Below are 24907 nucleotides of genomic sequence, written 5' to 3' on the forward strand. Positions count from 1 at the left end.
TGTTTGAACATTGTGAACATTAACTGAAGCTCTTGATTTGTATCTGCGTGATTTGATGCATTGTGCTGCTGTCGAGCGATCGGCTGATTAGAGAACTGCATCAAGCAGCTGGTGGGTGTATGGGTGTTCCTAATAAAGTGTCCAGTGCGTTTAATTTGTTCATAATATGTTCACTACGATCACAGCATGCATTTCCCCCAGTTTTGTTTTTAAAAATTATTATTGATATTCTCATTTTCTCTGTTTACCTATAATTTATTTATAGTTGTTGTCATTGCTAATAATTATTTCATGTTTTTATTTTTTATAAAATTATTTTATTGTCGTCTTTCTCTTCTATGTTTTTTAAATTATTTTATTGTCATTTTTGTTATTGTCATTTCTCATGTTTTTATTATTTTGATTGTTGTCACTGTTATTTTGTCTTTTATGCATCTTGTTGTTTGTTGTCAATTTTATTGTCCTTTTCATTTCTGTTTTGTTTTCCTCTGTTGCAGTCATTTTCCCTTTTTATGTTGTTCCATTGTTTGAGTTGTCATTGTTATTGTCATTTTCTAGTCTGTTTTTATTTTTTATTATCATTTGTATTTGTTGTCATTGTTATTTTCTCTTCTATATTTTATCATCTTTCTTTCTTTCTTTCTTTCTTTCTTTCTTTCTTTCTTTCTTTCTTTCTTTCTTTCTTTCTTTCTTTCTAAGCTTTTAATTGTTGTCATTATTTTCATTTTATAATCTTTGTTAACCATTTTTGTCATTACTGTAATTGTCATTTTTCCTTTTTAAATTATTTTGTTGTTGTTGTTGTTGTTGTTGTTGTTTTTATAAAAGTCCCATAGCTCATCCCATAGCTGTAGGTGTAATGCTGTGATTACGTCCTCCATGATGTAAATTCAGATTTCACAATGCCAAGTTAAACAAAGGATTTCAGGGCACTACATCCACACAGTTACCTCCGTTTGCAGTTTGTTTGAATGCAAATATATTAATTCAAAAGCTTCAGCTCGAATTTTCTTCATCTGTGTTGTCTGAAAGCCAGACTTCTGTTCGTGCAGCAGCTGACACTGAGGAAGACAGCGTTTGTGTGGGTATTTTGAGGTTGAGGATTAGTTACTGCAGCGAGCTGTCTCACACACACACACACACACACACACACACACACACACACACACACACACACACACACACACACAGTCTTGAAGTTTCTGACTGCTTTCCCACCTTTGCTGGTAATTAAAGTTGCTCCACACGACTCCGTCCTCAGGGAGAAAGCTGATACAGCAGTGCTGGCCAGCATGATGATAGAGGACAGCTGTCTGGAAAAATGAGCTGAAGAAATTGAGGACAGTGAGTGAAATACACAGCAGAGAAATAATAACAGTTTTTTATTTTTTATTATCAGGTCACTTGTGGAAAAGAGATTTTAATCTCAATGGTTTTTTTTTTACCTGGTGAAATAAAGGATATTGATTGATTGATTGATTGATTGATTGATTGATTGATTGATTGATTGATCAGGGTAACTGCTGCCTTACAGCTCAGGATCCCAGGTTTGATCATGAGCTCGGATTACTGTCTGTGTAGAGTGTTCGAGTCTCCTTGTGTTTGTGTGGGTTTCCTCAGGATTGGACTCCTACCTTTGCTCCCAGTGTTCCTTGGACAGACACTGGATCCATCATAACTCTGACCAGGATAAAGCTCTTACTGAAGATCAATAAATAAATGAATTGTAATTGTTGGTACCAATGGTATCAGAGGAATAAAACACTTCAAGAGAAACTGTTATAGGAAAATAATAAACCTTCAAGAGGTAAGAGTAACTCCGCTTCATCACAACACACTGTCGTAAATTACTCTCCTATAATATCAAGTCCAAGTCCAGACGTCTTTTAATTCTTGACTTATGGGCTAATGTTGAGGTGTGTGTAACCAGTCTCCACTATATAAAAACATGATCTAGTGAAACTCTCATAAGATTTATAAATTATCTGTAAGTAGCTACTTGTACCGTAGCTTGCAGTAAATGTCAAAGTGGTATTTCTCTGCATTGCAGGATAAAGGAATGGGTTTTTCCAGGCATCCATAGCAAACAATACATAAGAAACAGTGAAGTCTTGAAATATGGGCTTAAAGCATTCAAAATCCATTAAACTGTCTACTGTAATTCTAGTGAAGATGAATAAATTGAATTCTTGCTGTGCTTGTCAGAGATAAGGTTGCAGTTTCCTCTAGTCTCAGCCTCAACCTACTTCCAGAGTCATACCATTTTGTTGTGTGTTCTGTAATTCAATACGTACAGCAGGAAATCGTGCTCCTCCTGTAAAGCCTTGTTAATTTTGCTTTTGTTGGTGAGTTATGAAAAAAAACTAGCTATATACAGTAGTCTGTAGTTGTTCATAGCTCTTTTAATTTCAAGACTGCATGTCTGTATTTTGTAGTACCACCCTCTTCCTACACTGTACACATGAGTACAGTAGGAGTCCATTTCTGTCCCCAAAGATAAAACCTACACTAATGTACCCCCTTAGGGCTCATTATTAGACCTCAAAGTAACTATGTGTACTGTAAATATACAATAATGTCTTTTTTTTTTTTAGTGTATGGGCTATGAAAAACAACAATCTGTGACTGCTTGTTTTGAAAGGAGGTGATTCTTGGTTATGTTCTTGCCCATGAGAAATTTGACACATGAGATTACACTTCCCATTATTGAGATTATTAGTATTAATAGTCAAGTTGAATTAAGTGTGGTCCTGCTATCCTGTTATACATCGAGCATCATTTCTCATTTGTTCATTAAAGAGCTCTTTGCTGCCCTGTAAGCATATTGTGTGAGTTCTAGTTTCACTAATAACTCTAGGAATGTACTATTTGGACTATTTAGCATGCATCTATCCATCCACTCATCCATTAACTATTATCCATTATGGTTGCGGGGGAAGCTAGAGCCAATCCCTGCTGACTTTGGGTGAGAGGCGGGGTACACCCTGGGCAGAGCTTACTGTTTAGCATTTATTTAAAATATGGTGTGATTTTGTCTGTGTACTTAGGCTTATAGAGCTGAAGAGTGCCTATTCACTTTTTCAGCAGCGCTGGTTGTAGATGTAAATTCCCCATTCATTTTCTCTATAGACTTTACAGAAAATTCTTCAGAGTTTAAAAGCAGCGAACCAAATGAAACAGCAATGAGATGAATGAATATGAGATTAAAAGAAGTTAATATGTTTAACTGTCAGATGACTGCATACAGGAATATATGTTATATGACAGCTTTTTGCTGCACTTGTTCACATTGGTGCTCATTCAATATTTTATTTCACTTGTTTGCATTTTATATGTACCTGCATGTTCCTCATTCTGAAAAGATCATCGATAATACATGGAAACTAAATAATTTACCTAGTTAAACCCATTCTAACATCAGTTCGATGATAATAATGAGTGAAGTCTTAAATCACTATTGTAGCTCTTGTTTTCAGCCTTATTAATTCATTCCATATTCATCTTACACACGCTCATTCCTAAACTGCCTTTCTTTTCCAGACATGACTGATGAGCTGACATTCCCCCTCACCCCCACTTGCCTACTGGAGTATGCTAATCCACCTCATGTACTTCTCATGTTCACCAATATGTCAGACTCTTGTAGAGCCTCAAAACGTTACAGTTCATTTTTGTATTTTTTTTGTGTTCATTGACATTTATAAATTCAGTTTTGAATGAAGCAGCTAATGCTAATTATTAGAGAGCATTTCTGTTGAAAGACAACCACATAGCTCTTTATTTCACAGGCTCTACCAGGGGCGATTCTAGCATCTGATCTTTGGGGGTGCTTAGCCCCCAGAGCTGACAGAGGCACCTGGCTTGAACGACAGTGTTTCCACGTTTATTCCGCATTTAGACTAGACTTAACTAGACAAGAAGACTAGACTAGACAAGACTAGACTTATGCAATGTTTTAACAGAAGCTGACCCAATAAACTATGATATCTACACATTTACAACCACTGACACAGATATTTACGTTATATTTTTAACTAAACAAGACCTACTACTGCATTTGTAATGTTGGAGCTATTCATTTTGAACAGTGGTAATTGTTAATTAATGTGTTATTGTGTATTGTGTAATAATAGTGTGTATTATTATGATTTTACATTAGTTTACATTAGTTTATATTTTTTGTTATATTTGTTATATTTTGGTAGCGTTCTTTTGAAAATGTAGGCTTTATCCAAACCACACTCACTGTCCCCCGAGACAATGACCAGGGTTTGGATTTGTGAATGATAAGCAAACGTAAACGCTATGTTACATTAAATAAAACTGACTAACACACGGTGGTCTAGCACCGTAGCACTTGTACAGCTCTGCACAAAAGTATCTCGATATCATATCGAGATACTTTTTATGATCGATGATAAATGTCATTTTTATCATTCTGTTCATAGACCAGGGAACATCAATATTGCATTATGCATATTATTGTGTTGTGTTTAACAATTGTAACTCCAGTCCGTACCTTCACATCTCGCTATGCCAGTAATACTCGGGTGCTACTTCGAGTTCCTCATCGGCGTGGAATCCAGTTAAAAAAAACACCATGTCGTAGCAAGCACTCGCGCGGACAGGCAACCCAATCAGAGGGGACGCAAGGAGGAGAGGTATTTTACTGCTTATAGAACTATCACGTAACAGGTGAATTCAAGAACACACACACGCCCGCGCACACATTCATTGCGCAGTGCACAAGGGCACTTATTTCTGAAAATTACGTCCAAAAGCAGTGTTTTTGAGGGTGCTGAGCTAGGGGGTGCTGAGCTCGTTTTTGGGGGTGCTTGAGCACCCCCAAAAATAGGCTAAACACACCCCTGGGCTCTACTACAGCTATTTCTATGCTCCACAACAACAATGCTATTTCTATACAACTATTTCTCTTCAAACATAATTCAGTGGTATAATGAACTTGGTGTATTGGTAATTTGCAACTTTTTTCTGTTATTCCTCACCAGTTAGAAATGATAGCAAATAGCTGGGAACCCTAAGTGACATTCTACTTGACCAATCATATTATCAAGCAATGCAAGAATCTCATCTCATTATCTCTAGCCGCTTTATCCTGTTCTACAGGGTCGCAGGCAAGCTGGAGCCTATCCCAGCTGACTACAGGCGAAAGGCGGGGTACACCCTGGACAAGTCGCCAGGTCATCACAGGGCTGACACATAGACACAGACAACCATTCACACTCACATTCACACCTACGCTCAATTTAGAGTCACCAGTTAACCTAACCTGCATGTCTTTGGACTGTGGGGGAAACTGGAGCACCCGGAGGAAACCCACGCGAACACGGGGAGAACATGCAAACTCCGCACAGAAAGGCCCTTGCCGGCCACGGGGCTCGAACCCGGACCTTCTTGCTGTGAGGCGACAGTGCTAACCACTACACCACCGTGCCGCCTGGAAGGATATAGTAACTCATATAATCATTTTTTACAACCATGGTGAGCAGAAAAGCATCTCAGCATGCAATAGCAGAAGATCACATTGGGTTCCACTTCTACAGCCAAGAACAAAAATCTTAGAATCAAAAATTAGTTCCTATTAAAATGGCCAGCGAGTGTAAATGTAAACACAATAGAATTCCACTTGTATCAAAACTGAATCTTGAATTAATGGCTGTCCAAATCGTCATGCTCAGTGACCAGGATATGATAAAATTGTTACAGTTAAAGCTCAAAACTATACTGTATATTTCCTTATTCAATCAAACGCTGTGACACAACTACTCACATTAGGCTACTGTTTTTCAAGATGAATGTAAAGTAGCTAGCTTGCTAGCAGCTTAATAGTAGCCCCAAGAAACTATCTAGTTAGAAAGAGAACAGAAAAAAAAACCTTATTATTAGATTGGTTTGTACCCATTTTTCCTCTCTAGCATTATTATATATTTCAACCACAACCTTAACCAGGATACAGTGAATATTGAAGCTGAATAAATGAATGGACGAGACTCAAACTTTTACCTTGGAGGCTTGAAAAAACTGAAAGGAAAAATAATTTAATTTCAGAGATCACATCAAAGGGTTGTGTCTGCCCTGATAGCATGATATCTACATGATTCTCTCTATGTGCTCCAAGCCTCTAATCCATCTCCAATCCAATATTTCTCTGTGTGTTGTAGCCATGGGTGTTCTGATGTCCAAGAAGCAGCAGGTGGAGAAGGTTCAGAAATGCAGTGCGGTGGTCTCAGCATTTCGTGATGGTCTGAAAAACCAGTCGAGTGCCACTCAGGCTCAGAATAACTCTGAGAGTAAAGATGAGGCTCCAAAACAGTCAGAATCTGATGAGTCTGGACGAAAAGAGGAGGACGGGAAACCTGGGCCTTCCACCGCGCCACCCAAAGAAGAGAACAAAGCCAATCAGGAGGCCTGGGGCCGCTTACGGGATGGGAAGGGAGTAGAGCCTGAGGAGTTAAATAAAGTGCATCAGCTCACGCCACCGGCCTTTATAAGGCCGAAGAGGCAACCGAATGATGATCAGCCCATACAGATTGACCTTGGTCAGAGAGAGCAGGTAAGACTGCAAATGAAAGCATTTTGGATCAACAAAACATCTCTATCATTTTACATGAACTTTGGTACAGTCTATATCAATCAGCCATAACATTATATATGACCACTGACAGGTGAAGTGAATAACATTGATTATCTCATTACAATGGCACCTTTCAAGGGGTGGGATATATTAGGCAGCAAGAGAACAGTCAGTTCTTGAAGTTGATGTGTTGGAAGCAGCAAGCGTAAGGATCTGAGCGACTTTGAGAAGGGCCAAATTGTGATGGTGAGATGACGGTGTCTGAGCATCTCCAAAATGGCACATCTTGCGGGGTGTTTCCAGTATGCAGTGGTTAGTACAGTACCTACCAAAAGTGATCCAAGAAAGGACAACTAGTGAGCCGGCAACATGATTAGTGGCGGCCAAGGCTTGTTGATTTGCATTGGGGCACGAAGGCTAGCCCATATGGTCCAGTCCCACAGAAGAGCTACTGTACCACAAACTGCTGAAAAAGTTAATGCTGGCTAAAACAGAAAGGTGTCAGCATTAACCTTTCCAGCAGTTTATGCTACAGTAGCTCTTCTGTGGGATTGGACCATATGGGCTAGCCTTCATGCCCCATGCGAATCAACAAGCCTTGGCCACCCATGATGCTCTCACCGGTTCACCAGTTGTTCTTCTTTGGACCACTTTTGGTTGGTACTAACCACTACATACTGGGAACACCCCACAAGGCGTATCATTTTGGAGATGCTCAGACCCAGTCATCTCGCCATCACAATTTGTCAAAGTCACTCGGATCCTTACACTTGCCCATTTTTCCTGCTTCCAACACATCAACTTTAAGAACTGACTGTTCTCTTGCTGCCTAATATATCCCACCCCTTTGACAGATGCTATTGTAATTAGCTAATCAGTGTTATTCACTTCACCTGTCAGTGGTCATAATGCTATGGCTCACCGGTGTAAATTAAACTTACAATAAATATTTTCTACAAATGGAAAACCTCATTATGTTAAAGATTGTGTCAGACAGATAACAAGCCTGGTTGTTGCTGTGTTGCTCTCATTAGAATGATAGAAAAAACAGCTTTGCTAGCTAACCCAGGCATTTTTCAAACAGAGAACTCAACTGACAACTTTTGGACATATTTTGATAATTACACACCCTAGTTCCCACAATTTCACAACCAAAACAAAGGCCCTATTGATATGGAAGGGGCACCATGGCAACAATCGCAGATTTCCTCTCGTCCTTTTCACACAAAACACTCCTGTCAGACTCGTGCCTCTCTTAACCTGTGTAAATGTCATCTCGTCCACAAAGTCTACAATTGAGGTATCTGCCAAGAGCTGGTGATTCATATCACACCTTTATAAATGAGACTTCTTTTTCTCCATACACTCAGCTAGCACTGTTCAAAGGCACAAAATGTCCATCACACCTTTTTTCTAACATCAACCAAAAGCACCTGTGTGTGTGTGTGTGTGTGTCTTTATTAATACTGTGTACCTAGGGAAGTTTCACTGTTGCACCAGCCTCAATTTTTACAATATGGCTCTATGGCTTAAACAATGTATTGAGGAAATGTGCCTGTTAGGCCAGTTGAAGGAGGCGTGGCCACTGTGCCTGTCAATCACTGTGAGAAAGGTGTGTCATTCTCTGTGTCATTCAGTGTGAAGAAGGTATAGCTTTAATGCCCGTCAGTCCAACTGAAGAAGTTGTGGCCTAAATGCCCGTCAGGCGTTATGAAAGAGGCATGGCTGATTTACCTGTCAGTCATTATGATGGAGGTGGAGCCTTATTACCTGTCAACCATGTTAAATGAGGTGTGGCCTGTGTGTCTTCCAGTTACTCTGAAGGAGGTGTGGCCTGTTTATCTGTCAGGCTTTGTAAAGGTGTGACCTCTGATAAACTGGCCAATGAGTGCAAGTGCAAAGTAGGTTTTCCAGATTTCCCTTCAAGGATCAATAGGATCCATCCATCCATCCATCCATCCATCCATCCATCCATCCATCCATCCATCCATCCATCGTACTAATACAGTGCTGAGGCTGGGAATCAATCCTGGAGTTTAGTCTCTCTCTCTCTCTCTCTCTCTCTCTCTCTCTCTCTCTCTGTGTTTTCATGCATTTACTTATAATTCTTCAGTCTTTGTGAATTAGGAATGTTGATTCTGGCTCAGTTTTAAAGGGGAATTTCTCCCAGGAGCCATAAGCAGAGGGAGCCACTGTTTGTGTGACTGTGTTGGTGCATTTGGCACCAGGCTGATGGTGGGTGGGTTGTCAAGGGGCCCAAATTGGGCGAGAAAGCTGAAAGCTGAAGAGAAAAGACAAATTCTGTTAGCGTCCAGATCCGAGCTGATTAATTCAGCTGATTAAGGCTGACAGCAGTGGGGTCACCGGCTCTACAGTGGTGGATGAGAACTCTCAGCTTGGCTTTGTTTACTGAGCCGCTCTCTCAGTGGAGAACCAGGAGAGGCACCTCTCACTTAGCGACTGTTTGCTGTAAGGGTTTTTATGAAGCCTGTGATAAAGGTGTTCAGCACTCGGTTGGAGAGCTGGAAGCGAATGGATTTGTTATGAAACAGTTTTCAACAGGATAAAATTAAAGTCACTGAATGTTTGGTTTAATAGCAGGTATATTAGTATTGGTGTGAAGCAACCGGAAAACATGGAAATGAACAGTTTCTGAAATCTAGATATGCCTGTCTGTTAAAATAAACAAAATTCAAGTGTTACTGCTGTTTACAGTAGATTGATCAGATTTACAAATCAATATGTTTAAAATGTTGGAAAAGTGCTTACTTTGGCTCCAGTTCACATTAATTGTCTCTAATTAATGTGTAGCTAGGAACTGTGTCAGAATACTTAGGTACAGCTTTACAAGAAGGAAACTAACAAAACAAACTGCCCAAAGATGGAGCAAGCAGATGATTAAAAACAAGTTGACTTTCCAATTAGCAAACAAGAGTTATGCTATGTTGAATTTTACACTTGTATGTTGGGTTGGGGGCGGCACGGTGGTGTAGTGGTTAGCGCTGTCGCCTCACAGCAAGAAGGTCCGGGTTCGAGCCCCGTGGCCGGCGAGGGCCTTTCTGTGTGGAGTTTGCATGTTCTCCCCGTGTCCGTGTGGGTTTCTTCCGGGTGCTCCGGTTTCCCCCACAGTCCAAAGACATGCAGGTTAGGTTAACTGGTGACTCTAAATTGACCATAGGTGTGAGTGTGAATGGTTGTCTGTGTCTATGTGTCAGCCCTGTGATGACCTGGCGACTTGTCCAGGGTGTACCCCGCCTTTCGCCCGTAGTCAGCTGGGATAGGCTCCAGCTTGCCTGCGACCCTGTAGAACAGGATAAAGCGGCTAGAGATAATGAGATGAGATGTTGGGTTGGAAGCTAACAGGAAGCCATAATGAGCCTTAATATTTAAAAATTTAAGGTAAAAACATCATCTGGCACAAGGGGATGTCCATTTTCATTTCACCCTGGCTAATGACTTTGCCAGGATGCTTCTTTTTACCTTCCTAAAGGTGGGCTGTTGTTCAGGGGCAAACAAACTCTTGAAGAGTGAGGACAACTTTGCTACGGTGACTACGAATGCCTTTAAAGGTGTCTCGGCAGTTTTGGCAACTTGGATCCTTCCAGACTGAGAAAGAAAACTCATCACGCCTCCTCATCACAGGACCTCAAGATCCTGCTCTGTTTCACTGATGGTCCCCGTGGGAGGGTGACTGGCACTCATGTCCGTTTATACTCGCCTGCCCTCCTGTGTGCTGCTGAGAAAAAGGCATGATCTTGTTTATCGGCATGTAGAAAGATGGATTAACTCCTGAGGCATCTTAAAAACATGGACTGTTTAACATGGGAAATGTAGCACAGATCCACTATTGTAAGCACTCGGATTACAAGGGGGCTCGGGGGGTTTTGTGGCAGGCTAATTACAATGCTGATTAGCTTGGCATTAACACAGTCAGGAGGCTCTGGCATGGAGAGTGCAGGAAAAATAATCATACCAAATAATCAGACAAGTATTTCTGGATTTATTATCATGCCTTCAGTTCAACATGCTCCAAGATTGGGGAAGGAAATATCACTCAATCACTCAATCTTTTATTTCAATTACATATAAAAATATAATAGACTCCACGAGTCTGCAAATAGCGCACTGCTAATCAAGGCAGACTCATGTTTACAAAGAAAAAAAATATTTGATATGAATTAATATAATACTTAAATATGTATGAAAAGATAATAAAACATACTTGACAAATTAACAACTATTTGGTAACAAAAGGAAAAAGAGGAGACCATACTTGTTATTCGATATAAAGGTACAGTAATATATCATTCAATAACATTGAAAAAAAATATATATATATATAGAGGGAGAGAGAGAGAGAGAGAGAGAGAGAGAGATACTTGTCATATTGATAATAATAATTAATGCATGGTATTAAATAAAGTTAAAACTAAGATAAATAAATAAATAAATATATATATAGCTCTTAATTATATATAGAAATAAAGTTATGTAGAAAGAAAGAGTTTGGAGATGTCAACATCATATCCATATCTACTTAAATCAGAAAAAAGGTGGTGTCTGACTTTTTTCTTGAACAACAATTTAGATAAAGATCTTATAGAAGTTGAAATCTGGTTCCGTACCCTAACACCAACACGGGAAAATTAATTCTTTTGTAGATTTGTACGAGAATACTGAGTATATAAGTTCTTGGAGTAAGATGACCTAGTGTTATAAGAATGGATACTAGAAATGGAAGAAAATAATTTACAAATGTTTGAGGGTGCACTTTGATTAACAACGTCATACATTAATTTAGAAATACATTCCTAGAAAAGAAGATTCACTGGTAGAATATTGGTTTTGGAAAACAATGGAAGGGCACTTTGACTATTATCAACAAAATGGATTAATCTGGGCAGCACGGTGGTGTAGTGGTTAGCGCTGTCGCCTCACAGCAAGAAGGTCCGGGTTCGAGCCCCGGGGCCGGCGAGGGCCTTTCTGTGTGGAGTTTGCATGTTCTCCCCGTGTCCGCGTGGGTTTCCTCCGGGTGCTCCAGTTTCCCCCACAGTCCAAAGACATGCAGGTTAGGTTAACTGGTGACTCTAAATTGACCGTAGGTGTGAATGTGAGTGTGAATGGTTGTCTGTGTCTATGTGTCAGCCCTGTGATGACCTGGCGACTTGTCCAGGGTGTACCCCGCCTTTCGCCCGTAGTCAGCTGGGATAGGCTCCAGCTTGCCTGCGACCCTGTAGAACAGGATAAAGCGGCTACAGATAATGAGATGAGATGAATGAGATGGATTAATCTTAAAGCTCGTTTTTGTAGAATTAATACTTTATTTAAATGAGTTTTAAATAAGCCTGTCCCCAAGAACTAAGACCATATGTTAAATAAGGTTGAATCAGACAGCGATATAATATCATAAGGGTATGTAGTGGAATAAAATGTCTAAGCTTGGCCAAAAGGCCGACAACCTTGCTTATTTTGTTGCAAATAAAATCTATATGAGGCTTCCAAGAAAGATTGTCATCGATTATTAAACCCAAATATTTGACATACTTCTTATGTTCAAGTGAAACAAATTCGTTTTGAGAGTTATTCAATATTTTAATATTAATTGAAGATACTTTTTTACGATAGTGAGAAAAAATTACAAAATTCGATTTTTTTTAGATTAAGAGTTAGCTTATTAACTGTAAACCATTCATGAAGTTTTGTTAGCTCTTTATTTACCACACTTTCAAGTACTTTAATAGATTTATTAGCATATAAAATGTTAGTATCGTCAGCAAAGAGGTGAAGCTTAAGGATACTGGAGGCATTTGAGATGTCATTTATATAGAGTAAGAATAGTAAAGGTCCAAGAACTGAACCTTGTGGTACACCACAAGTCATTTGTTTTTTATTTGAGATACTGAAACCAATAGATGTAGTTTGAGTTCTACTGCTTAAATAAGATCTAAACCAGTCATAAATTATTCCACGGAACCCATAGCAGTATAGCTTATTTAACAATATACTATGGTCCACAGTGTCAAAGGCTTTCGATAAATCCAAAAATATTGCACAAGAGAAGAGGTTTTTTATCAATATTCGATTGTATAGCGCTTATTATATCTAATACTGCATGCTGAGTTGAGAAGTTTTTTCGAAAGCCGTATTGAAATTCAAAGAGTAGGTCATTTTTATCAATAAATGCAATTAAACGATTTCATCTCATCTCATTATCTCTAGCCGCTTTATCCTGTTCTACAGGGTCGCAGGCAAGCTGGAGCCTATCCCAGCTGACTACGGGCGAAAGGCGGGGTACACCCTGGACAAGTCGCCAGGTCATCACAGGGCCAATTAAATGATTATAAATCAATTTCTCAAAGATTCTATTAAAGACTGAAAGTAATGCAATTGGTCTATAGTTACTTGGATCAGAGTCATCATCTGATTTGAATACAGGAATAATTTTAGAGAATTTTAATTTAGAGGGATATGATCCAGTGTTAATAAAGGAGTTTATTAGATAAGCTAAGTGATCACTAATAAGGTGACACGAGGCTTTAAGTAGGTCAACGGGACGAGAGTATAGACCATAAGACTTATTTTGGGGCAAGGCTAGGATTTCATTTTCAATTTCTTGCCTTAGAACTGGTGAGAAGAAAAAAGACTCTTTTAGATCTACACTACTGTTCAAAAGTTTGGGGTCACCCAGACAATTTTGTGTTTTCCATGAAAAGTCACACTTTTATTTACCACCATAAGTTGTAAAATGAATAGAAAATATAGTCAAGACATTTTTCTGGCCATTTTGAGCATTTAATCGACCCCACAAATGTGATGCTCCAGAAACTCAATCTGCTCAAAGGAAGGTCAGTTTTATAGCTTCTCTAAAGAGCTAAACTGTTTTCAGCTGTGCTAACATGATTGTACAAGGGTTTTCTAATCATCCATTAGCCTTCTGAGGCAATGAGCAAACACATTGTACCATTAGAACACTGGAGTGAGAGTTGCTGGAAATGGGCCTCTATACACCTATGGAGATATTGCACCAAAAACCAGACATTTGCAGCTAGAATAGTCATTTAGCACATTAGCAATGTATAGAGTGGATTTCTGATTAGTTTAAAGTGATCTTCATTGAAAAGAACAGTGCTTTTCTTTCAAAAATAAGGACATTTCAAAGGGACCCCAAACTTTTGAACGGTAGTGTAGATTCTTTAAATAATCGGAAAAATGTTTATTAGACAAAGGAATCTTGCTAGCTAGTTTAGGCCCGATCGAAGCAAAATGTGTGTTCATAATATTGGACAAATTTCGAGTATTGAATTCCAGTTTTTCGTTATTTAACGGGTCTTTAAGACGGGAAATGGTTTTCGATCTTTTTTATTGTTATTAATACTGTAATAGCTATAGGTCCTGGTCCTTGACTAGCCAGAACACATATTGTTTTATTATTTATGACATTTTACCATGACCACATGTGAGGTTCTGCAGGATAAAGTTACTTTATTGTATTTCATAAAGCTTCTCAAGGGCATGGACATGGGATTTCATGCCATCCCAAAGCAGCTGCACCACTGTACCTACACTAATGGTGCAAGGGAAATTGTTGCTATATTTAAACCTCAGAAAAAGAAGCGTGTTAATGGAATAATTATGGAAGTTCAGTTGTGGAAATTCAAGTTCATACGACGTTCAAGACGCCAGACTAAAATGCTCCACAGCTCCTTTAAATTTAGAAATAAAGCAGCAATTCAGATTTATTACCCAGTGGCCCAGAGAAAGGAAGGTTATATTATTGAACGCCAGCTTCAATCTCTTTCCATAGTCCCTATTTTTATTTCTTCCTTGTTTCCAGTAAATACTAGGTTTTGTTTTGTACCATAATTGGTCTTATTAGTACATTTTAAGAACACATAACCCCCTGATAACCAGGTTTGTCTGCAATCTGACTCCATTTCTGGATATTCCCCATAAATCTTTGATATTCCTAAAGAAGACAGTGTTTGACTACATGCATGTCCCTGTCATCAGTAAGGGTCTTAATGTATCTACTAGTGTCATGGACCTGGGTATATCTGATCATTTCTGTGTTTTCTTTGATGTTTCCACTTCCCCTCACTTTCAAAACAAGTCTGTGACTGTAAAAAAGAGGGTAATTACCAATGGCACAGCAGCTCTTTTTGAGCAGGCACTCTCAGAACTCCCATGTCAATCTTCAGATTGTGCAGATGATCTAATGGAAATTTTTAATTCAAGAATGAATCATATTATGGATGCTATTGCTCCTTTAAAAACCAAAAGAGTCATAGACAAAGGAAACGCACCCTGGAAACTAAATCCAACAGTTAAAATGTTAAAGAGGGAATGTAGAAAGTCTGAAAGAAAATGGCGTAAATCTAAACTCCAGATTCATTATCAAATCTACAAAGGGATGTTATGTAAATACAACTTAGACATTTCTAAAGCAAGACAGTCTTTTTTTGCTGACATTATTAATAGGAATATCAACAATACCCGTGTGCTATTTTCTACAGCTGAAAAGCTAACAAACCCATCAAAACAAATGCCTTCTGAATTTCTCTCAGTTAATACATGCAACGACTTTGCATCTTTTTTCAAAGGAAAGATTGATAAAATACGTATGAATATAGCCACACAGGTGCAAACACTTCAAAATCTGGAACCATTGGATAACGAGAGAGGGGGTCGTAATACAATGTCAACATTTAGTTTAATTGATGTTGAGACTCTGAGAAAAACAGTACAAAGTCTCAGCTCCTCCACATCTGAACTGGACATTTTACCTACAGTCTTTTTCAAATCTGTTCTTCACCTAATATCAGACGAGGTACTTCAGATTATCAACACCTCCTTACGAACTGGCATGTTTCCCTCATCTCTGAAAAAAGCGGTTGTAAAACCCCGACTGAAAAAGAATAACCTGGATGTCTCAGTACTCAACAACTACAGGCCCATATCCAATTTGCCATTCGTTGGTAAAATAATTGAAAAAATTGTTTTTAATCAATTAACTGTCTTCCTGACATCAAACGGATGTTTTGATAAGTTTCAGTCAGGTTTTCGTGCTGATCATAGCACTGAAACAGCTCTTACTAAAGTCATGAATGACCTACGTCTTAGTTCTGATGCTGGTAAAACATCAGTCTTGGTGCTTTTAGACTTAAGTGCTGCATTTGACACGGTAGATCATTTCATACTGTTACATCGACTGGAGCATTGGGTTGGATTTACTGGTATAGTAATCAACTGGTTAAAATCTTACCTACAACAAAGATTTTTTTATGTGGCCATTGGAGGCCACAGTTCATCACCCGTGCCCTTGAACTGTGGGGTTCCCCAGGGCTCAATCCTGGGACCATTACTACTCAACCTTTATATGCTCCCACTTGGACAAATTATTAAGAATAACTCAATAAACTTCCATAGCTATGCAGATGACACTCAGCTTTACTTAGCTATGTCACCTAATGACTATGCCCCTCTTGAGTCTCTTCATAGATGCATTGACCAAATTAACAAATGGATGTCTCACAATTTTCTTCAGCTGAACACAGATAAAACTGAAGTAATTATATTTGGCAAAAAGGAGGAAAGGCTTAGGATTGCCACTGTTCTTGAAACTAAGGGGCTTAAAGCAAAGGATACTGTCAGAAACCTTGGTGTCCTTATTGACAGCGAACTTAACTTCAACAGTCATATGAAAGTGGTAAAAAAGTCTGCATTCTATCACCTAAAAAACATTTCTAAACTCAGGGGTCTCATGTCAAAGCATGAGCTAGAAAAACTTATTCATGCTTTCATCTCCAGTAGGGTTGATTACTGCAATAGTCTTTTCACAGGTCTTCCAAAAAAGACCATCAAAGAGCTTCAACTAATCCAAAATGCAGCAGCAAGGGTTCTTACAAGAACAAAAAGGGTAGTTCATATCACTCCAGTCCTAAGGTATCTGCACTGGCTTCCAGTGAGCTATAGAATTGACTTTAAGGCATTACTTCTTCTATTTAAAACATTAAATGGGATGTGACCCAGCTACCTACTGGATATGTTTCAATTATATGCACCAACTAGGTCTCTAAGATCACAGGAGAAAAACTTGCTAGTAATACCAGCTGTCAAAACGAAGTGTGGTGAAGCAGCCTTTAGTTGCTATGCTGCTAAGCTTTGGAACCGACTTCCAGATGAGATCAAAAATGCTCCTACTGTTGTTAGTTTTAAATCCAGGCTCAAGACAAAGCTGTTTTCAGATGCTTTCACTTGATTAATTTTTACCTAAAGTGTAATTAATTTCCTTTAACATAATTTCTTTTAATTTTGATTTTAATGATTTTACTTTAATTCTTTATTTTAATTTCTTTTTAATTTTGGATTTTAATGATTTCACTTTTACTTTAATTCTTTGTTACTGTTCTTATGCTTTTATTTTTTGTGAAGCACATTGAATTGCCTGTGTGTGTGAAATGCGCTATACAAATAAACTTGCCTTGCCTTGCCTTGCCTCAGGCTGTATAGGTTGTATTCAGTCATGTGACTTTTACTTGTGAGTTAACTTCCGGTGAATGAAGTGGTGGTCAGGCAAACAAATTTGGCTGCCGTGTTGTAAAGAGCTCATGAAACCATCTCGCAGTTTAGAGGCCAACACATGGTCAAGATACCTTCAGAAAGTTGCTTTTTGTGATGGGATAGATCCTTACATGCTAACAAAGAAGGAATTTTCCTATCAGTTGGAAAATAATTCATCTGTTGAGTTCCCCGACATCTCAGACTACCTGGTGCTGCAGACATCGTTCTACACGAACAAACAGATGAAAACTTGGAAGAGCATGGAGGCGTACAACTTTTTATATGTGGCTGGGTTAAAGATCTGGGGAGCAGGACATTACAAGATAAATCCTGTATTGTTTTTGCCCAGGTAAGGAGGCATTTCTGGGCTTTTTGTACGCGCCTTTGTGATGGTTGCTAGGACGCAACGAGTTTTAGTATCGGGTGTAAACAAATCACAGCCGCTCGATTCTCAATCCTCCCTGCTTTTCTCTTCCAGGTAAATAATTCACAAAGATCCACAGAAATCCCTTTAAACACCTGGGTATTGGTGAAACAGGACGGACGAGTCATCATGGCTCACTGTAACTGCATGGCCGGGGAAGCAGTTTCGTGCTGTTCATTAACTCATGAACTCTGCTTTTGTGTTTCCATGGATCGTCTCGATTATTTTATCTCTCTAGTCCAGTGTACGAGCCCAGTCTACATCATCATCCTTGTAAAGATTGCTAGGACGTCCTGATAAATAAAGTGAAAACATAGTTTACAATATGGCAGGGCTTTTCAAAGTGTGGGAGAGTCAGCCCCCCCCTCAGAGAGCAAATAAACAACAGGCCCCCCCCCCCAATTTTTGTTGCTGCTATATTTAATGTTCCATTCGTATTTAAAAAAAAATGGTTGTTGTACACATTTTTATTTTTTTCTTTTACACATTTTAAACATCTGTGCTTTTTGAAAACATCTTTTTTTACACATTTAAAACATATGAGCTTTATTAAAACATCTTTTTTTACACATTTTAAACATCGGCGGCACGGTGGTGTAGTGGTTAGCGCTGTCGCCTCACAGCAACAAGGTCCGGGTTCGAGCCCCGGGGCCGGCGAGGGCCTTTCTGTGCGGAGTTTGCATGTTCTCCCCGTCTCCGGGTGCTCCGGTTTCCCCCACAGTCCAAAGACATGCAGGTTAGGTTAACTGGTGACTCTAAATTGACCGTAGGTGTGAATGTGAGTGTGAATGGTTGTCTGTGTCTATGTGTCAGCCCTGTGATGACCTGGCGACTTGTCCAGGGTGTACCCCGCCTTTCGCCCGTAGTCAGCTGGGATAGGCTCCAGCTTGCCTGCAACCCTGTAGAACAGGATAAAGCGGCTACAGATAATGGATGGATGGATTTTAAACATCTGTGCTTTTTTAAAACATCTTTTTTTACACATTTTAAACATCTGCTTTTTTAAAACATCTTTTTTTTACACATTTTAAACATCTGTGCTTTTTTTAAAACATCTTTTTTTACACATTTTAAACATCTGTGCTTTTTTTTAAAAAAACATCTTGTTTTACACATTTTAAACATCTGTGCTTTTTTTTAAAAAACATCTTGTTTTACACATTTTAAACATCTGCTTTTTTAAAACATTTTTTTACACATTTTAAACATCTGTGCTTTTTAAAAAAAAAAAAAAAAATCTTGTTTTACACATTTTAAACATCTCATGGCATCGTTAGCTAGCACCTCTTGGCAGACAACACACTGTGGCAGTGGAGCATCTTCAGATCCAGTCCATGAAAATCCAAACTTTAAATAATCGTGGTCATACTTCCTTCTTTTTTTTTTTTGCTTGGCCCAGACTCTGTCTCCTCACTCACTGTAGCTTTAGGTACTAAAAATCGATCCATTTTGTCTCTGGCGAAGGCTAGCTGAAGTTCGCTAAATGTCCGCAATAGTAACTTATTCTGGTTTATTTTTCCTCACGTTGCGCCCCCCCCGAAGAACTCTGGCGCCCCCTAGGGGAAGCGTGCCCCACACTTTGAAAAGCCTTGCAATATGGCAACCACAATGAAACAGTAAACAAAAACATATCTGAGGACTTAAGCGTCTCCTGAACTTCAAAACATTACAAAATACGGAAAATGGCGAGAAAAGTGATTTGCGAATCCGAACGAAATAAATCAGAGGAATTTACAAACCTTTCCTGAAGTGATCACTGCAACCTTGAGCATTCTTCGACTTGGCTCCCTTCCATCACAGCGAAAGGGTCAAGAGCCCCCTTTCTTGTCGTCTTTTGGTAAAATCCTTTGCTCTTTCTCCCTTTATCACTTAACAGAAAACTCAGAAGAAACTTTGATCAGTTTCACAGTTTGCTCAATTTGAGCAACGCAAGCGTAGGACGCTTTTAACAACTAGCAAAAGACTCCAGTGATAGTAACGCTTTGTGAACAGTGAGCTTAGCTGACCACCACTTCATGTTTTGCATATCTAATGAGGTTGATGTGACATCTGATACAACCCACCTATAAATGGATTGGATGAACCATACAGGAATTATGACTCGTTAGAATTGAGTGCCAATAAAGCTGAGTAATCAGTTCCCACTGGCAGTGTAAGATCACTGAGGTCATGTTTTTTTTTTAATACATTAATTCTATATTATGATACATCAATACCTGCACTCTTAATACATGTAGAACCCTTAAAGGAACAGTCCACCGTACTTCCATAATGAAATATGCTCTTATCTGAATTGAGACGAGCTGCTCCGTACCTCTCCGAGCTTTGCGCGACCTCCCAGTCAGTCAGACGCAGTCAGACGCGCTGTCACTCCTGTTAGCAATGTAGCTAGGCTCAGTATGGCCAATGGTATTTTTTGGGGCTGTAGTTAGATGCGACCAAACTCTTCCACGTTTTTCCTGTTTACATAGGTTCATATGACCAGTGATATGAAACAAGTTCAGTTACACAAATTGAAACGTAGCGATTTTCTATGCTATGGAAAGTCCGCACTATAATGACAGGCGTACTAACACCTTCTGCGCGCTTCGGCAGCGCATTGATATCTGAGCTCCGTATCAATGCGCTGCCGAAGCGCGCAGAAGGTGTTAGTACGCCTGTCATTATAGTGCGGACTTTCCATAGCATAGAAAATCGCTATGTTTCAATTTGTGTAACTGAACTTGTTTCATATCACTGGTCATATAAACCTGTGTAAACAGGAAAAACGCGGAAGAGTTTGGTCGCATCTAACTACAGCCCCAAAAAATACCATTGGCCATACTGAGCCTAGCTACATTGCTAACAGGAGTGACAGCGCGTCTGACTGCGTCTGACTGACTGGGAGGTCGCGCAAAGCTCGGAGAGGTACGGAGCAGCTCGTCTCAATTCAGATAAGAGCATATTTCATTATGGAAGTACGGTGGACTGTTCCTTTAAAGGAAAACCCCAACCTGAAGAGCTTGCATATTAATCTTTAAACTAACAGGTGATCTTCAGTGTCATCTGGGATTTCACTTGTACTGAAATTGTAAATTTAGATCGATTGTACAATTCTGTATGTCATTTTTGTGCTTGCAGATTTGCAAAATGGTAGGCACGACTTTCATCCATTTATTAATTATTATTATTATTTTCCTTTGGTACGAACAATCAAACGGCAAAAAACAACACTTGTCATGGCAAGTCATCATGCAGGAATTCTTGTAAACGAGGAGAAGGAGCTTTCACATACAATGCAGGCCACACCAGCGTTCAGTTGAAACGAATCCCAGACCAACATTTTGAACAGGACAAGGATCTGGGTCAGTGATCCATTCCTGGGCTTCAAAACAACATTGACGCTCCATGAAATGGAGCGAGCCTTCACTGTGATATTAATAATGGAATTTTCAGAGTTATGATTATGTTTTAAATTACATAATGCCAGTCTTGATCTTAGCCAAAAGGCCGAGAAGCGATAGGCTCCAGCTTGCCTGCGACCCTGTAGAACAGGATAAAGCGGCTAGAGATAATGAGATGAGATGAGATAATGCCAGTCTATGTGCAGTCTAACAGAAGTACCATTGCCAGGGGCATAGCTAGGATTTTTCAAAGCGGGGTGGGGTGTCACACACTGACTGGCAGCCTGAGTGCGTTATGTAACAAAAAATAATTACCATTGCTAGTTTTAGGTAGCTTAGAAACCGGTTCTTCCATTATTGCTGTTTCTTCTACGTTTTCTTGATGTGTTCTAGAAACGGCACAATAAAACTTAGCTTCGAAGCCACAAAATGCAACTTTGATGGAAAAAATATATAATAAATTGCTTACCTCTCTTCACGTCGAAAGAAGGAGGAAAGTTTCACTTGTTTTGACATGGAGAATTATTAACACGAGGAAATACTCGTAATTCGCGACTAAAAAGACTGCAGCTACACCGGCAGCTTGACCATGCTTTCTAGTGCGATCGTGTTGCGCTTGCGCAGAACTGTGTCGGTCCTACACGCCTTGGCTCGTGCACCTGAAGGCGTGTCTCGGGCTGCGTGCGTGCCTAATGAGCTCCGTGCCAAAGAACACCTGTCTTTAATCAATGAACTATGTTTGGGCTATTTAAGGACTGCGCCCATGCAAGGACGATGCGAAGTATTACGCCGCATCTAGTGTGCCTTACAGAGCCTTGGTCCCTGTTCTTGTTGACCTCCTGGTTTTTCGACTCCTGTTTCTCGTCCCTTGATCTTGTATAGTTTTGCCTCTGATATTCTGTCCGTGCCTCGATTGACCTCCTGCCTGTTTCCTCGATTACGACTTTGCCTGCTGTTTCGGACTGTTTGCCTGTTGTGTGCGTTTCACGCACTTTATGCTCATATCGCACTGTGCATGATTTAACATACCTGCACTTACATCCGCCTCTCCCGCACACACTCTGACAAACTGGGTTTTCGCGTCCAAACCACAGGAAGTCCATACAAGGTTAAAGAAACCCTAATGAGGCTGAGGTGACAATCTAGTTAAAAAAATGCTATAAAAATTACAGTGAGCATTTTTCTAATATTCTTATGCGGCTATTGAAAAAATGTATGGTCCGACAAAGGGGGTGTGTGTGTCACGGGCACCCCAGGACCCCCCCGCTACGCCCCAATTACGGCCATAAAAACACTGTGTAAAGTTAACAACACCTACTGGAGCTGTTTCTTCCTAAATCACAGACTATTAAAATTCTAACAGAAGCTATTGTCACTTTATTGCGCCCTTGCAGGTGGTGAAAGACTGAGCCCAAGGTCTTCTTTTGTTCTCTTTTTTTTTGCAGCCAGTGAATGATGAGATGTGCGAGGTGTGTGAAGTATGGACAGCGGATGATCTGTTCCCGTGTCGAACATGTACGAGAGTGTTTCACGATGGCTGCCTGAAGGAGATTGGATACCTGCGAGCTGACACTGTTCAGGAGATGAGAGAGACAGCTCACACCACCACGGGCTGGAGCTGCTACTACTGCGTGAGTCTGCACTGACACTACATACATATGTATAATCCGCAAAAGTTTGGGCTATCTGAATTTGGGCTATCTGAATGCCAACTTGCCAACTGGTTGTGCTTTTTGCTGTGTGTTTTGAGAACATATCTGATCAAACACTGTCATGAAGACCCAGGCGCTATTCCATTTCCATACAGTGAAGCATAGTGATGGTAGCATCCACCCTCTTTATCCCAGTCACTGACGTTTGGCCTTCTCCTCTCAGCAGATTCACGGTTGTACCATATTCTTTCCGATTTTTAATAAAGGATTTAATGGTACTTCAAGAGGTTGGGATTTTGACGTCATGGCGTGACGTCTGTCATCCGTCGTCCACAATTGAGTTAAATCGTATCTCCTCCGTCAGTTCTCCACGGATTTCCGTTCTAATTGTTTTGTTTGAAAGAACTCATCACTCTGCACAAAACTTGGTCATTGTTTTGTCAGATTTTTTGCTAGTGAGTTAGTAATTATGCCAAATTAACTAATTTTCCAGGCCTCTCACTAGAATTTTTTATCTCCTCTCTCATTTCTCATCCAGTTTCAGTACTGATCAATGTTCTGGGTCGATCTTCCCTTGAGGAACAACAGTTGGTCATTTGTTTGTTGATTTTCTTGTTGTAAACAATTTGTTTACAACTTTGTTTATTTTCAGTTAAATCATGTCTCCTCCCTCTATTCTCAGTGGATTTCAGTTCTGATTGTTCCGTTTGAAAGAACTAGACCTTCTGCACAAGACTTGGTCATTGTACTGTCAAATTTTTTGCTAACGAACTGCTAATTAGGTCAGCTTCACGAGTTTTGGGAATTCTCATTAGAACTGTCTCCTCTCACAGTTCTCACCCGATTTCAGTTCTGATTGATGTTTTGCGCCGATCTTCCCTCAGGGAACAAAACTTGTTTGTTTGTTTGTTGATTTTCTTTTTGTAAACAATTTGTTTACAACTTTGTTTACAGTTAAATTGTATCTCCTCCTTCAGTTCTCAATGGATTTCAGTTCTGATTGTTTTATTTGAAAGAACTCGACCTTCTGCACAAAATTTGTTCGTTGTATTGTCAATTTTTTGCTACCAAATTAGTAATTACCGTATTTTCCGGACTATACGTCGCTCCGGAGCTTAAGTCGCATCAGCCAAAAACTGCATTATGAAGACGAAAAAAACATATATACGTCGCACCGGAGTACAAGTCGCACTTTTTTGAAGGGTTATTCTATCCATAGAATCTGTGATTCTATCTGATAAGCGGCGCGTGGTTACTGCGCGACTGCATTGTTTATTTAATAAACGAACAGCTGAGCAGTGATAACGCACCCTTTGCCCTGTAAGTAGCCTAGTCTGATTATTTTAAATATCTACTACTATCTTTAATACTATCACTATCGTTATTACTAATAGCCTATATTATTATTATAACTAATATTAGTAGCCTATTACTAATCGTTACTATTGTTATTACTCGCGGTGAAAAAAAAACATATATACGTCGCACCAGAGTATAAGTCGCATGGCCAGCCAAACCATGAAAAAAAGTGCGACTTATAGTCCGAAAAATACGGTATGTCAACTTAACACATTTTTTTCTGACTAGAATTGTATCTTCTCTCTCATTTATCATGCGATTTCAGTTCTGATCGATATTTTTACTGGTGTTATCAAACCTGGATTATTGTTCTATTGTATGGTCCTCGACATCTTTGGGTAACATAAGGAGATTACAATTGGTCCAGAACAAAGCGGCAAGAGTAGCTCTTTCTTGTAATTGGAGAACAAATGTTATTAAAATGCATAAATCTTTAGGTTGGTTAGATGTAAGAAATAGGTTTTTGTCTTTACTTATGGTTTTTATTAAGAATTTCATAATTACAAAATCACCGCTGATAATATATAGAAATCTCTGTTTTAGCTCACTGGTCCACACTCATTCAACAAGACATGCAGTTGGTGGGTGTTTCACGTTATCTAGATCCAGGACAACATTGCAACGTTCAGTTATTTATAGGGCAATGCATGAATGGAATATACTACCTTATAACATGACTCAGTTAACCTCTCATACCTTTAAAATACAAATTAAAAATTACTATATGAATATCAACTTTAAGTGATGCAGCTGTCTTGTCTTTTTTTGTGTGTTTTGTCTCTCATGTCATTTATGGTTTGTAACTTTTAGTGATGATTTATGAGAAAACGTTTATGTATTGTCTGCGTTATTTATTTATTTATTTAGTTATTTAGATATGTATGTCATGTCCATTGCCATTTTGTGTGCCTTATGTTTGTATTTGTCAATTGTG

General features: G+C 39.3%; 1 protein-coding gene across 2 annotated transcripts in view; it reads left to right on the forward strand.

The window, feature by feature from the left end:
- The first annotated feature begins 6184 nt into the window (after positions 1–6184).
- The window catches only part of phf24 (PHD finger protein 24), a 48881-nt gene continuing 30158 nt past the window's right edge, over positions 6185–24907 (forward strand). For both annotated transcript variants that reach the window (XM_060908204.1, XM_060908205.1), the window contains exons 1-2: positions 6185–6574; positions 22408–22593. In XM_060908204.1, coding sequence (XP_060764187.1) covers positions 6185–6574; positions 22408–22593 — 576 coding nt within the window. The remainder of the gene's footprint in view (positions 6575–22407; positions 22594–24907) is intronic.

The sequence above is a fragment of the Neoarius graeffei genome, chromosome 25 (assembly GCF_027579695.1).
Source record: "Neoarius graeffei isolate fNeoGra1 chromosome 25, fNeoGra1.pri, whole genome shotgun sequence".
NCBI classification, from domain to species: Eukaryota; Metazoa; Chordata; class Actinopteri; order Siluriformes; family Ariidae; genus Neoarius; species Neoarius graeffei.